This window comes from Artemia sp. Qi Xiang Cuo, chromosome 20, assembly GCF_049724085.1.
Source record: "Artemia sp. Qi Xiang Cuo chromosome 20, ASM4972408v1, whole genome shotgun sequence".
Classification (NCBI taxonomy): domain Eukaryota; kingdom Metazoa; phylum Arthropoda; class Branchiopoda; order Anostraca; family Artemiidae; genus Artemia; species Artemia sp. Qi Xiang Cuo.
In genome coordinates, this window is record NC_142813.1 from 20113160 (window position 1) to 20129132 (window position 15973).

The 15973-nt window shown below is 36.3% G+C and overlaps 1 protein-coding gene across 1 annotated transcript in view; it reads left to right on the top strand.

The window, feature by feature from the left end:
• Positions 1–4663: 4663 nt before the first annotated feature.
• Positions 4664–15973, top strand: part of B9d1 (B9 domain-containing protein 1) — a 37548-nt gene continuing 26238 nt past the window's right edge. Inside the window, exon 1 of the mRNA XM_089106202.1 lies at positions 4664–4813. Coding sequence (XP_088962328.1) covers positions 4664–4813 — 150 coding nt within the window. The remainder of the gene's footprint in view (positions 4814–15973) is intronic.

Sequence of the window (15973 nt, forward strand, 5' to 3'; positions counted from 1 at the left end):
GGTAATGACCATCAATTGCCACAAATCAGCATCGATAAATAAATGAAACCCAAAATGAACAGAAATTACAATAATTAACCGAGTCAAACTCAAAACGAGCAGAAATTAACATAAGTTGGGCGCAAAACCCCTATGCCTTCCCAAGGCCAGAACAAAATTTGCACTTTACTGAAAAATACGAGTGAATGTGCATTGTCAGTTTAATATACATATACTGATATTTAGTAATCAAAATGTTAATATCATTTGATTTATTAAAGGTGTGAAAGTAAAACCATTTGTATTTTTTCAGTAAAGTGCAAATTTTATTCTGGTCTTGGGAAGGCATAGGGGTTATGCGCCCAACTTCTGTTAATTTCTGCTCGTTTTGAGTTTGACTCGGTTAATTATTGTAGTTTTTGTTCGTTTTGGGTTTCATTTATTTATCAATGCTGATTTGTGGTAATTTCACGCTTGGTAGATCATTTTATTTTATTTTTTCTCATTTTTTGTTTAATATATTTATTTACTTTTTTTTGAAAAACTTATTTTGTGGACAAAGTTTTTTTAACTAATTTCTGTTCGTTTTATATTAACATAATCTTTTCAGGGAAAAATAAAATAATACTTTAAATCTTTTCGCTGTTTTAGACTTTATAGTTTGGCCTGCTATTTGTATGCTGGAGAACATTTTCCTGCAATTTTTAACAACATACACCATTTTAAAAATCTGGACACAAATAGTACTGTTTAACTTAGTTTCACACCTCCTCTAGTTGACCTGAAATGGAAAACTTGATACCATCCGCAAAAAAATCGGCTTACTTTGTTTGATAGCTTTGATACACTTACACTATTTTGATTTGGTTAAATTTTAAGAGAATAAGTAGCCTCGAAAGTTTGAACATAATACCCTCAGTCGTTCTTGGGATACTGCTGAGATGCTATACGGGGAATTAGCAGTATGACAGTGCAATATTATTCAATCTTATGGCAAAACTTAGTTTTTAACCATAATGGGCAAATTGGTGGGTTGGAGTGGAAAGGGTGATAATTGCCTTCAAACCAATTTTGACTATTAAAAAGGGCATCATCCCTTTCTATTTCCAATTGAATGAGCCCCTTTCGAAGTTCCTTCGATACGAAGTGCCCTGGTCTAAACAACAACAACAACAAAAAATATTACGAATTACTTTCGATTATTAAAACGGGCACTAGCCCTTTGAATTTCAAATCGAATGAGCCCTTTTCTGAAGTTTCTACGACAACGTCTTCTATAAAAACCTTATATGCCCCCAAGGCATAACTTATAACCCTTGCCCTGAGGACTGTGGCGGAATATCCTCCTCAGAAACATATTTTCTATCTGTAAATCAACTACGCTGAACAAAATGGCTATCTCAAAATTTTGATTGGATGTGTTTTGGGGAATGATGGGCGTGGGGTGGGGTGGGGGGGGGGGCTAGGTGCCCTTCAATTACTTTCGACTATTAAAAAGGGCACTAGCCCTTTGAATTTCCGATCAAATGAGCCTGTTTTGAAGTTTCTAAGACAACGCCTTCTATAAAAGCCTTATATGCCCCCAGGGCATAACTTAAAACCCTTGCTTCTAGGGTTGTTGGGGAGTGTCCTCCTCAAAAACATATTTTCTACCTGGAAATCAACTACGCTGAACAAAATGGCTCTCACACACTTTTGCTGTGCTATATTTGGGGGAAGGATGGGCGCGGAGGGGGCTAGTTTCCCTCTAATCACTTTCGACTATTAAAACGAGCACTAGCCACTCCAATTTACAATCGAATGAGCCCTTTTCAAAGTTTCTACGACAGCTCCTTCGATACGAAGTGCCCTGGTATGGAGAAAAACCAAAAAAAAGCACATTGTGCCCCCATCGTTCTTTACTTAGGCAGCGCTAGCGCGCTGCGTATGAAAAATTGAATTCAGAAAGCAATATATTTTCACCGTTAGTACTGTTAAGGTTAGGGTAGTATCTTAAGAAATTTTCTACCTACAGAAACTCACAAAAAATGTATTTAAAAAAAGCGATTGTAAAAGTTAAAAGATAATTTTTGTACATAAATTTTTGCGTGTTCATTTTGCAGACAAGAAAGCTTAACTTATTTCAAAGTAAAATATATTTCCTTATTTTTATAACTATCTTTTTCTACCCGAAATTTAATTAGCATTCCTCTTTTTCTGCAATAATTCAAATGTTTGAATTAAACTTATACTGAAGATATTACTTTCAATGGTCCTATAGTCAAATTTAAAATGATATTCAAGAAACTTCAAATTACTGTTGAAGTTCAAACCATTTTGATTGACATAGTCTATTTACGATGAAAATTACATTTTTTCTACTAAAAATTACGTATATCTTAATAATTTCAGTAATTTGTTGGAATTCATTAAGCAAGTCACAATTCCAACAGAAAAATTTGATTTTTTTGTGACTTGTTTGAATTAAATAAGCAAGTCACAATTCTTACTGAAAAATTGGATTTTTTTTTTTTTACTTGTTTGAATTCGAGCAAAACATTTTGTTGGAAATCAATTTTTTTTTTTTTTTAACAGTGCAGCTTTTCCACTTGAGACACGACCCCAAAGTGCCGTTTTTAGTGCTATTTGAACTTGATGGTGGTGGAATTTATATGAAAGACGTAGATGTGTGCAACATCTTTTATATGAGCTATAAGAGACCAACGATGAGCTACCAACGATGTTCTGGTAGCCTGCTAGTGCCGCCCTTTGAGAAATAGCACAAAAAGTGCCATTTAAGTGCCATATGGTACTTGTAGATGGCAGAATTTATAAAAAGCACGTAGACATGAGAAATAGCTTTTGAATGAGCCATTAAGAATCTCTTTATGATATTCTGGTAGCCTGCTAGACCTGTTGAAAAAAAAAGAAAAAAAAAAAAAAAAAAAATGGGAGACAGATCAGTGCTACCGATGCAAAAAATACCGATGATTTTCCTTGTTGTTCAGGGAGGGGGACTGTAACTTCCCTGTACAAGGTTTTGACCATGTTGATTCCAATGGTACGCTTTTCATTTTGATATGACGCCATTTTCGAGGGGTGTGAGGCTTTTTTTCGAAATCAAAATAAATTTCTTTTCGCAATAAACTTTTACTTTTAAGATGAATCAAAATAAGCTACCATTCCTGAGTCAGTGTCAGATAGGAATTTGTTTTCGCCATGCAGTTTTTTTCAAAAAGTTTTTTAACTTTTGGTTACTATGGGCTGTGGTTCGCTCTTTACTAGGTTGCAGCGGCCGCTGCAACCATGATACCTTGCCGGACACGCTTTAGAAAAATGAGCCTAGAAAATGACTGAAAAAAAAAATAATAGCGGATACCGATATTCACGAAACGATACATGCGATGCCAACACGCATGATACCGATATGTGCGATATCGATACGCCCGATACCACATAAAGCCCATCCCCAGGGACTATGGAGGGCCTTATCATTATCAAAACAGTATATATTCGACCTTGGAACTATATTAAACAAACTGGCTATCTCAAAATTGTCATTGGACTAGTTTGGGGGGTGGGGCCCTATAAGGAGGGGGGGGGCTGTTTGACCTCCAATATTTTTTGTCACTTAAAAAGGGCGCTTAAAAATTTAATTCCCTTTCGAATTAGCTATTACGCACCTCTGTATGATGCTCTGGCCACCCCTTAGCCCTTCTAGAAAAAAAAAAAGAAAAAAAAAAAAAAAGGGGGAGACAGATCAGTGAGACATGCATGAAAATGATGCTACCCATCATTTTCCTTGATGTTCAAGGTGGGGGACTGTAACTATCCTTTAAAAGGTTTTTGACCATGCTGATTCCAATGCTGCACTTTTTATTTCGATTTGACGCCGTTTCAAGGGGTTTCTGGCTCTTTTTCAAAATCACCATAAATTTCTTTTCGCAACAAACTTTTACTTCTAGGATTACCCGAAAAAATAGTTACCATTTCTGATTCAGTGTCAAATGGCAATTTTTTCTCCCTAGACAGTTTTCTGAAAACAAGTTTTTCAACTTTTGAATCATGGTTGCAGCTTAATTAACGCTGCAACCATGATTGTATGACCAGTGACTTGGTACGATCACCCCTTAGGGGGATGAAGGGGTTGAAACAGGTGAACTTCCATCTGGGACCATCTTCATCTTGAAAAATCCGAAATTTTATATTTTTTGGAAAAGAACTGGAAATCTCTGTGGGTCCTCAGTAATTTGAATTTCATGGATTAGATCTCCTCGTGATCTCACGGCTTTTTGGGGAATATAATTGGGATGGAGTAGGAGTGTGCGTAACTGTATTAGCCTCAGGTGACCAGTGCTGTGTTGTGTTGTTGTTAGTAGTAGTAGTAGCATTATATTATTAGTATTATATGTATTATGCTATGATATGTGTTTCTGAATGGGGTGCAACTGAAACGTCATACAACGTTGTCAGTCATATTCGTTGTATTACTAAAACATTTGTAGCCTTAATTAAATATATTGAACAGCGTATCATGGATTGATGCTTCAGCTTGTCACGCTACTACCCATAAAACAAAAATTATTTCAAGTATCTATTTCGTAACCATGGAAAATTGTTGCGAGGATGTTTTGCCTTGCGTCATCTATTACCATAGTAACAAATAAAAACGAAAATGTTTGTTGAGAAGCCTCATTACCGTCAAATGCCTAAGAAGAAACATCCTACAGAAAAAAAGCTGTTAAGATTTACTCTGAAAGTAAGAGGCGAGCTACAAATAGGAGAATTACCTGGTTGTAGGGATGTATATTGTCGAATTATTTTGGTGGCTGGTGAGCAGTGGAAATTGACAAAAGTAAGATTTTACCATGATTTTTTCATTGTTTTCAGGGGGACGATGATCATGTATTTTGTTGGAATAGTTCAACCTATTTTTAGCAGATTATTCAAAGTTTATTCGCAAAAAAAAACCTTACAGGATCTTAATATAAAGGAGATATTTTGAATTGATTTAATTTAAGGTACAGGGATGAATAGCAAGAGCGAAAAAATACTAGACGTCAAAGCCGTTCGAGGGAGGATCAGGGGGTGACGGGATCAGCTCTCTCGGGTGCTGTAGCTGAGACGGTGCCGTGGCTGGGGGGTTGTCCACTTTGGTAAAAACTTTACTTTGATTTTTCTTATATTTGAGTCAGGAGGGGGTGGTGTTAGACACTGACCAGGTGAAGGGACGAGCATGTCTGTGGATCTTCGTGCCGCATGTTCTTTAGCTTTTCAAATAAAATAGGACGATTCAACCTGTCTTTTAAATGTGCAAATATCACCATGGCCAAGGAGTACATATTTGCCATTATTGGTTCAAAACACAAATTAAATTATTAAAGATTGAAAGCTAACTAATCCATAAATATGACACCCTGATGAATAATCATCCTGATTGATAACCACATAGTATTCTGATGGATATTTCCGTCACAGATGTTACAGTTTGTGACATAGTTGATATTAGAATAGTGCCAAGGGGGTTATACATCCAGCTAATAAGGCGCTGGACTCGACGGATTTTCCTCATAAAGCTGTTTTCTAACAGATAGCATAGGTTGTAAATTTGTGGACAATGATAATAAATAATCATCTATATTGGACAGTCATAGCAGAGAAGAATTTTTGACCTGTCTTTTTGAAAATGTCTGGAAATATTGCTGGGTCCAAAGCTGCTAATTTGTGATTTTCGAGTCATATCACGAAAACAGCTCTCAGACCAAAAGTTTAATGCTATTTAAAATCATCTTCCTGACTTCTGGAAGTAGACACTGGGGGAGAACCTTTATCTTCTTTTCTTTCCTTGTATTTCCAGTTTTTCTATAACATTTTCAAATATTTGTGTATATTCTATAAGTCTTGAAAATCGTTTATAAACAAACACCCAATCGCTATTTAATCTCATCTAACCTAACTTATCCTATTTTATCACTACATGTCTATTGATAAGTTTTTCTGAGAAATAATTAATTGGCACTGATGGTGTTTAATTACATTTATAGATTATTTGAAAACAGACAAAGGCAGTCAAATCCATGTTTATTTTTCAGAATCTTATTAAAAAAAGTACACAAAAGTAAAAGAAGTGAAGATAAAGGTTCTCCTCTTGCAAAATGTGTTAACTAGGATTATTCTGCATATTATGAAGTAAGAATTGTTTTCTTCATGTTTTCTTATGTACAGCTAGAACTCTAGGCTTATACCGACAACATTACAATTAATCAGTGTTTTTGTTGGAGTCACATACTGAAAATTGCGAGGCCCTCCTCCCTCATTGTGTGAGATGATAGACAAAAACATATTTGGAACTTTGTCTCAAAGAGGGCGTGGCACTCAATTGGTCATCCTTAAAGCTTTTTTTTTTTAAACAGCACTTGAGAGGCCGTCGTGGAGAGAGGCACAGTTTTCTGTTTGTGTGCCAGCCGGAGCGAAAAGACACAATTTGAAATGAACCAGCAAAGCCAAAGTTATAACAACCATGAATCGCCAAAAATGAGAGTTAGTTACATTCTGCCCCCTTTTTCTATCCCCTCCCCCTAAAGGCTAGAGTATCATTGGTACTTTAATCGAAACGATAAATTTTTAGAACACTTGTGTTGTTTTTTTGTCTTAAAGTTTAAGAAGATCACATTTGTGATTACAATATTCACAAGGTCACACCATCGCATTTTGTGACTAACAACTACATTTCTGACAATCAACAAAGCTTCAATATCTTGAAAAATCATTTGCAATCGTTACTATTTCTTCTTCTAATTCTAATTGATAGCTAAATAAAACTTTTAAGAGGTTAATTGCAAATTTTTGAAGCATTCCGTGTTCAATAAAACACAACTTTCAGTCTATTTTGATTTCTAAGAAATCTGAAGGATGCAGTAACCCAACTCTTATTTGCAGTATTTTTTTATTTTTTTTTTATTTTTACCATACTAAGCATTTTAATTACTGATAGTCTTAGGTTCAATTTATTTATTCACAGTTAATTCATGTACGCTTTAAGTTTGATTTACTGCATTGGTATTTTTTTTAGTATGTAATGCTACTTGATCTTCTTTTCTTCTTTGTTTTTAAAAGAATTTTAACACAGAGACTTTTATTGCGTAATAATAGTAGGAACAACTGCATTTTATTTTTAAACTGTTAATTATGGTTTATATTTGGTATTTACTAAATGAAACAATTAGAGACGAAAATATTTAGAATTTTCAATCACTCGTTATTCTGTGTAACAATATTTAAAAAGGATCCATTGCAACTGAACCACCGTGTAACTGAACCCCAAGCAACTGAACCACCGTGTAACTGAACTAACGTGCAACTGAACCACCATGTAACTGGACCCCCGTACAACTGAACCCTCGTGCAACTGAACCCTCGTGCAACTCAAACCCAATTTAACTAAACCCCCGTGTAACTGAACCCCCGTGAAAGTGAACCACCGTGCAACCGAACCCTCGCGTAACTGAACCCTCGTGTAATTGAACCCTCGTGCAACTGAACACCCTATAACTGAACCCTCGTGAAACTCAACCCCCGTGCAACTCAACCCAATTTAACTAAACCCCCGTGTAACTGAACCCTCGTGCAAATGAACCACCGTGCAACTGAACCACCGTGCAACTGAACCACCATGCAACTGAACCACCGTGCAACTGAACCCTCGTGCAACTCAACCACCGTACTTACATTGGGTAAAACACAAGTTAGAATCTTTACATGTCCAACCTTGGGGAAATTGTTTGCATTTTAAAGTCTTGATATAAATGACTGTCAAGAGCATCAGAGCCTTATAGCGTTGCATATAGTAAAGGCCATGCGGCTCCAATGTTTTACCATTATTATTTATTTTTTCCCAGAGGCACTTCATATAGAAGGGGTCGTCGTAGAAAGTTCAAAGGGGGCTCATTTGATTGGAAATTGAGAGTTCTAGTGCCCTTTTTCAGGGTCAAAAGTGATTTAAAGGCAACTAACACCCCTTCCACGCCCAACATTTCTCCAAACACATCCCAATCAAAATTTTGAGATAGCAATTTTGTTCAACGTAGTTGATTTCCAAATAGAAATTATGTTTTTTCAGGAGGACACTCCCCACAGCCTTCAGGGCAAGAGTTGTAAGTTATGCCTGGGGGTATTTAAGATTCTTATAGAAAGCTTTGTCGTAGAAACCTCAAAAAAGGCTCATTCGATTGGAAATTCAAAGGGTTAGTGCCCTTTTTAATAGTCGAAAGTGATTAGAGGGCAACTAACCCCCTCACACGCCCACCTTTCCCCCAAACACATACAATCAAAATTTTGATATAGCCATTGTATTCAATGTAGTTGAAAATTCTGGAAATTAGATCTTTGAGGATGACACCCCCCCCCCCCACACAGCCTTCAAGGCAAGGGTTGTGAATTATGTCCTAGGGGCATATAAGGTATTTATAGAAAGCATTGTCGTAGGAACTTCAAAAAGGGATCATTCAATTGGAAATTTAAATGGCTAGTGTCCTTTTTAATAGTCGAAAGTGATTGGAAGGCAACTAACACCCCTTCCACGCCCACCATTTCCTCAAACAAATCCAATCAAAATTTTGAGATAGCCATTTTGTTCAACGTAGTTGAAAGTTCTGGAAATTATATCTTTGAGCAGGACACTCCCCCCACAGTCTTCTGGGCAAGGGTTATAAGTTATGCCCTGGGGGCATATATGGTTCTTATGGAAGGGATGCTTGTATAATCTTCAAAGAGGGCTCATTTGATTGGAAATTGAAAGTTCTAGCTCACTTTTTAAGAGTCAAAATAGATTGGAGGGCACCTAGCCCCTTCCTCTACGTCCTTTTTTCTCAGACCCATCTGATAAGAAACTGAGATAGCTTTTTTTAAAGAATAGTTCAAAGACCATATAAAGAAATTTGGGGTTGACACCGCCCCCCTGGGCCCGAGGGCAGGTGTTGTAAGTTATGCCCTGGGGGAATATATTGTTCTTATGGAAGGGATGCTCGTAAAAACTTCAGAGAGGGCTCGTTTGATTGGATTTTGAAAGTTCTAGTTCAGTTTTTGAGAGTCAAAAGAGATTTGAGGGCAACTCCCCCCCCCCTCCACGCCCCTTTTTTCCTAAATGCATCCAATTAAAATTTTGAGATAGCCATCAAGTTTAAAACTGTTAAAAAGTTAGATGACAAAAATTCAGGTGTCGAAGCAACCCCCCAGGGCCCAGTGGGAGGCGTTGTAAGTTATGCCCTGGGGCATATATGGTTCTTATGAAAGAGATGCTCGCTTAAACTTCAGAGAGGGCTCATTTGATTGGAAATTGAAAGTTGAACCTTTTATCTTAACAAGAGTGAACATTTTGTTAAAAAAAATAGTTGAAAGGTCAGATAAGAAAAACTCCGGTGTCAATACAACCCTCTAGGGCCCGGGGGAAGGTGTTCTAAGTTACGCCCTAAAGACACATATTGTTCTTATGAAAGGGATGCTCGTATAAACTTCATAGATGGCTCATTTGATTGGAAATTGAAAGTTCTAGTTCTGACACAAGCCTATTTTTTCACTTTGATATTGCTACTTTGATACCAGTTTTGATAGTTTGATGAACATTTGATTTTTTTTTTCAAAGTTTGATTTTGAAATAAGGAATTTTTAAAAACTTGAAACTTTTTGGAATAAAAAAAGAACAAAAAATAATTTAAAATTACTATTAAAGGATAAATGAAACCCAAAACGAACAGAAATTAAATACAAAATCATAGCAAAAACATACAACAAGTAATAATATAAATGAATAAATAGATCTTAAAGCGAGCAATGCTTAGATTGAATATGAAAATCAAGCTTAAAACGAAAAAAAGTAATTTCCTATTGAAGTATAAATGAAACTTAAAACGAACAGAAATTAAACAAACAATCAATGCAAACAAACATACAATATATAGTAATGTAAATGAATAAATAAATCTTAAAACGAGTGAATAACTCAGTAGGTTTTAGACTTTTAGAGTGAGAGAAGGACCCGATACCCAAACTCTTGTTTGTAGTGATTTTTGTTCGTTTCAAGCTTGATTTGCATATTCAATTTAAGTTTCACTCGTTTTAAGATTTATTTTATTTATTTACATTAATATCTATTGTATGTTTGATAGCACTGAGTGTTTATTTAAGTTCTGTTCGTTTTAAGTTTCATTTATACTTCAATAGCAAAATATTTTTTTTCGTCTTAAGCTTGATTTTCATATTCAATCTAAACATTACTTGCTTTAAGATTTATTTATTCATTTATATTATAACTTGTTGTATGTTTTTACTATGATTGTTTATTTAATTTCTGTTCGTTTTTGGTTTCATTTATTCTTTAATGGTAATTTCTGGTCGTTTTGAGTTTGAATTTTAACAAGTATTTGTATCTGCTGATTTTAAGTTTAAAATGACCTTTACTTTTCTTTGAAAAACTTGTTTTTCGGAAAGTTTTTTTTTAATTAATTAATAAAAAAGCTCTGTTTTGTTGTCGCAAAAACAAAGAAAATTGGCCGGCTTGAACTCTTAGAGCCAGATTTATTTCTCCTTTTTTAAGTCTGTTAATGGGGGTTCCCTTCGCCCTGTCACTTTCTACGGGTCTAAGCGTTAACCCCCCTCCCCCACAAAAAATACCCACAACATACCCACAGAAACCCTTCACCTGGAAAATACCCCCCTCGTGAAAATTACACTTTCAAAATTTGAAAATCTTATTTTAGTTGTGTTATTTTTTAGTTTAATTGAGAAGTGCTAAGGAAAGTGGAAAAGAGGGATTTATGTGTAAGTCTTGACTCCCCCCCTTCATGCAAAAGCTTTTTTCTCGTGCAAAATCATCCAGAAGACCCCCAGGCAAAAAATGTCCGTATGTTTTCTAATGACATATACTATCTGTAAGCAATAGACAAATTACAAAACTTAAAAAGGAACTGAAACTTCTGCAACGGAGTTATCTGATTGTTTTGTAGCTAGGAACAGAGGGGGATACCTCAAAGGGTGCATTTTGATGCCAAAACATCTCAGCTCTGACTGAGCCTTCAAATAAATGCAGAATTAACTCTAAGGGAAAGACGAAAGAAGGATGGAGGTAGAAATTGTTTGATAATCCCCAGGCATTTCTAGTCTTTTTTTTAGAAGCCAAAAGTGATTGGAGACTGACGAACCGCAAGGGGTATTATTTGGGAGGTGATTTTCAACGTGTTAGTTTTTTCAGGGGGAGGGGGTATTTTCCGCGGGGTAGTTTCCCGGGGGATATTTTTCGTGGGGGGGGTGTGAAAGGCGGCTCTCACCGTCTACACACTGTAATCTTTTTTACCACTTTGCTTATTTTATTGTTTTCATTTGTGATATTTTCCACGCTCGTAGCTGCTTATCGTTTGGTTTGAAAAAGGTTAATTACCTGCGTTGGTGGAGCCGACACGAAAGCTTTTTTCTCTTTGTGTTTGGAAACTTTTAATTTGAATCTTTTTTCTTAGATAAATAAGACCTCTTCTGAACGTTGAGTAATAAAAGTCTGTGTTGAAAATATCGGAACTTTGAGAATTTAGATAACAAAATAGTCGCTTTTTTGTTGCGCTTTCTTTAAACCAATTAAAAAGATCCTTTCGAAAAGAAATTTTTCAAAGAAAAGTAAAGAGCCATTTTAAACCAAAGACTAGCATAAATAAATTCATATAATAATTCAAACCCAAAATGATCAGCAGTAGTAGCAGGTAAATGCCCCAGAAGTTTCATCTTGATACGCTAAGCCGTTCCAAAATAATTGCTGATATACCTGCATCTGCAATCTGTTTGTTATTGCAAGCTACCAATTGTTAAAGTTTAAGGTTTTTAAAAACGGATGGTCGTAAAAACTTTAAAGGGGGCTCATTCGATTGGAAACTGAAAGTTCGAGATCAATTTTAAAGAATCAAAGGTAATCAGAGGACAATCAGCCTCTCCCTATTAGCCGATATCCCCCCCCCCAATACATCCGATCAAATTAAAAAAAAAAAAAACATTTTGTTCAAAATAGTCTGAAGGTCAAATAACCATACCTTTGGGGTTAACAACCCCACCAGCAGCTCCTGGGGCAAGGGCTGTAATTTAAGCTAGTTGCTCATTGCTAACACATAAGGTTTTTATGGAAAACATTTTTGTATGAACTTTGGGGGGGGGCTCAGTCAATTGGAAATAGAAAGTTCCAGTGCATTTTTTCAGAATTAAAAGTGACCGGAGGGCTTCCACCTAACCCTCTTTTTTCCCCAAATACTTCTGATATAAATTTTGAGATAGCTATTTTATTTAAATCAGTTCAAAGGTTAAATAACTATGGGTTCACAGCCCTCACCCTCTGGTGCAAGGGCTGTAAGTTATACAAGTTGCCTTTTGTTAACATATAAAGGATTTTTCATCAAGAAAATAGGGCTTGTTTCATCCTATAAATAAAAAAAAACATGGAACATTAAGGTCAAACCTTAGGGAAATGTCAAGAAGAATGCCAAACACAATCAAAACACATTTTTCCTTTCTTGGTTGTGAAAAGGAAATACCAGCAATATTTACAATGGCTGATGGTATCAGCTGTCACATTGTTGGGAAAATATCTAGGAGCAAATTCAACTAAATCACGAGGTACTATGTGCATCCAGTTTTAAAAGACGTTATATCTGCAATGTGTCGAGAACAGCTGAGGGTATAAACCTGAAGGTATGAAGTTTAAACTTTCAGGGCATGTTGAAGGAATGTTAAAAAAAGCTAGGAGTGCAACCAGTCCCCCCTCCCATGTTTTTTTTGAGCTGCAATCTCCTCAAATACTTCTGATCAAAATTCGTTATCTAGATTTAGTCAAATATTTTCAACACATGTGTTTATTACTTAACGTCCAGAAAGGTCTAATTCATCTGAAAAAAAAGTGAAATAAATTAGCTTTAATGGCTTATGACATCGGATCTTCTTTTTCTTTTGCAAAAATAAAAAAAAGCTTTTTTATGACTGATCTTGACAGGCGGTTTATATTATGACTTTAAAAAACAAACAATTCAAACAAGGTTGAGCATGTAAAAATTCTAACTTGTGTTTTACCAAATGATTTTGTCTCATATTTTTAAAATACTAAAAAACTAAGTTCAGTGGTTCAGTTGCACGATGGTTCAGTTACACGAGGGTACAGTTGCACGGTGGTTCAGTTGCACGGTCGTTCAGTTGCACCGTGGTTCACTTGTGCAGTGGTTCAGTAGCACGGTGGTTCAGTTGCACGGTGGTTCAGTTGCACGGGGGTTTAGTTACACTGGGGTTTTGTTACACGGGGGTTCAGTTAAAATGGGGTTGAGTTGCACAGGGGTTTAGTTGCACGAGGGTTTAGTTAACTGTTAACATTTAAAAAAACATAGCGCTAAGTTTTGGCATGAAAGGGATTATTTAATTAAAAATTACCAGTTAATTTTGAGAGTTTTCTCCCAAAATATTAGTAGAATGGGGGGTGCTACTCCCAGCGGGAGTCCATATATGGGCATAGAATACTGACGGGGCTCCATATATGGGCATAGAGTCATTAGGGAGAACACGTGGTTAATGGGGTCAATGACCTCTTTTTCCAAGGTCGATTTATTTGATGTTTCTATGTGCAATAGCTCCGGGGCGAAGGTTGCACATGCGCATTGAATTCTAACGGGAACAATGTTATTGATCTAGGACTCGAAGGGGAAGTGGATTTCCGAGAAATTGATTGCGTAATCGAAGGGGAAGTGAATTTCCGAGAACTTGATTGCGTAATCGAAGGGGAAGTGAATTTCCGAGAACTTGATTGCGTAATCGATGGGGAAGTGAATTACCGAGAAATTGATTGCGTAATCGATCGCGAATGTCATGGTGTCCAGAAATAGTATTTGTTGTTGTTTTGGTCATGTACATGCTCGAGGCGAATGTCATGGTGTCCAGAAATAGTATTTGTTGTTATTGCTCTCGAGTCAAATGTTATGACATTCCCAGAAACAGTTAGATCACGTGTTTCCTTCTAAGCCAATCAGCGAGTCGGATACATCCTCCTTCTCAGCCAATCAGAGACCTGCTTACATATGATTTTCCCCGCTACATAACAATTCGCCCTTGAGATTTCGTATATAACGGGTGTGCAATGTCAGGTTCAATTATCAGAAAGTATTTTGACGCTGTGTAAACAACAATGGATAAATTTGATGAATTAGAAGCCATGTCAACTTCAATTTGCAATGTAAGTAAATTTTTTATTTTCAAATGAATTTTCCATGGAATTCCTTACCTCTATATTTCCAGCTAAATCCCCCCTCCCTCCACCATTGTTTTACAAACCCAAATTATCGCAAAAAGAAATAGCATTTCAATAAATTCCGTCCCTCTATATTTCCAGCTAAATCCCCCCTCCCTCCACCATTGTTTTACAATCCCAAATTCTCGCAAAAGAAATACCATTTCGATAAATTGCTTCCCTCTATATTTCCAGCTAAATCCCCCCTCCCTCCACCTTTGTTTTAAAATCCCAAATTCTCGCAAAAGAAATACCATTTCGTTATCTTCCTTCCCTATTTATTTCCAGCTAATTCCCCCAGCCCTCCACCATTGTTTTACAATCCCAAATTCTCGCAAAAAGAAAAAGCATTTCGATAAATTTATGCCCTCTATATTTCAAACTAAATCCCCCTCCCTCCACCATTGTTTTACAATCCCAAATTCTCGCAAAAGAAATACCATTTCGATACATTCCTTCCCTCTAGATTCCCCGCTCAATCCCCCCGCCCGACCCCAGTGGGGGACAAGCCCAAATTCTCGCACAAGAAATAACATTTCGATAAATTGCTTCCCTCTTTATTTCCAGCTAAATCCCCCTCCCTCCACCATTGTTTTACAATCATATTCTCGCAAAAAGAAATAGCATTTCCATGGACATCCTTCCCTATATATTTCCAGCTAAATCCCCCTCCCTCCACCATTGTTTTACAATCCCAAATTCTCGCAAAAAGAAATAGCATTTCGATAAATTCCTTCCCTCTATATTTCCAGCTAAATCCCCCTCCCTCCATTGTATTACAATCCCAAATTCGCGCAAAAATAAATACTTATCCGTCCCTCTATATTTCCACCTAAATCCCCCCCCCACCCGTGGGTTGCCCTACCAAATTCTAGCAAAAAGAAAACATAATAATTACCTCTATATTTACAGCTAAATCCCTCTCCCTCCACCATTGTTTTACAATCCCAAATTCTCGCAAAAAAAAAATAATTATCCTTCCCTCTATATTTCCAGCTAAATCCCCCCTCCCTCCACCACTGTTTTACAATCCCATATTCTCGCAAAAAGAAATAGCATTTCAATAAATTCCTTCCTTCTATATTTCCAGCTAAAAGCGACCATTGACTTCCGTCAATTTTTAATGAAAATACCGTTCTGTTTTGACATAAGACTCCAGTGCGTGGTTAAAATTAGCAGTCACCCTTTTTCCGGTTTACAAACGCGGTCAAGTCAAAGGGTTTCTCCGTCAAAATTAAAACACTTTTAAGCAATAATTAGAATTGTAGTTTCGTAACCTGTATGGAAGGAGAGAAAGAGATTATTTTCAAGCTTTCTTTCAATAAAGTTTCTTTTATATTCCCAGGCGTGAATCCAGGATTTTTGTTGGGGGTTAGCGCTTTTATTAGAAATAGAAAAGATAATTGCTTCTTCATCATTTAGTGATTTTAGCTATAACATTTGAATAAAAGCTAGTAAGTTATGCCTTTCGCTTGAATAAAAACCTGAACCTTCATATAATAATGCTTTGACTTATTCCCGAGAAAAGTTGAATTAATTATAATCAAACTATGATTTTCAGAGTTTAGGTTGCTTTCGACAAAGATTTCTCCTTACATACGGAAATTTCCACAAGATGATTGATCCATGCCCCTTCTAAATGTGATAGAAGCTACTACACCCTGCTTCAATCTCTTTTACATATTCAAACTGAATTCTCGTATAACAATGCTTTGAGTT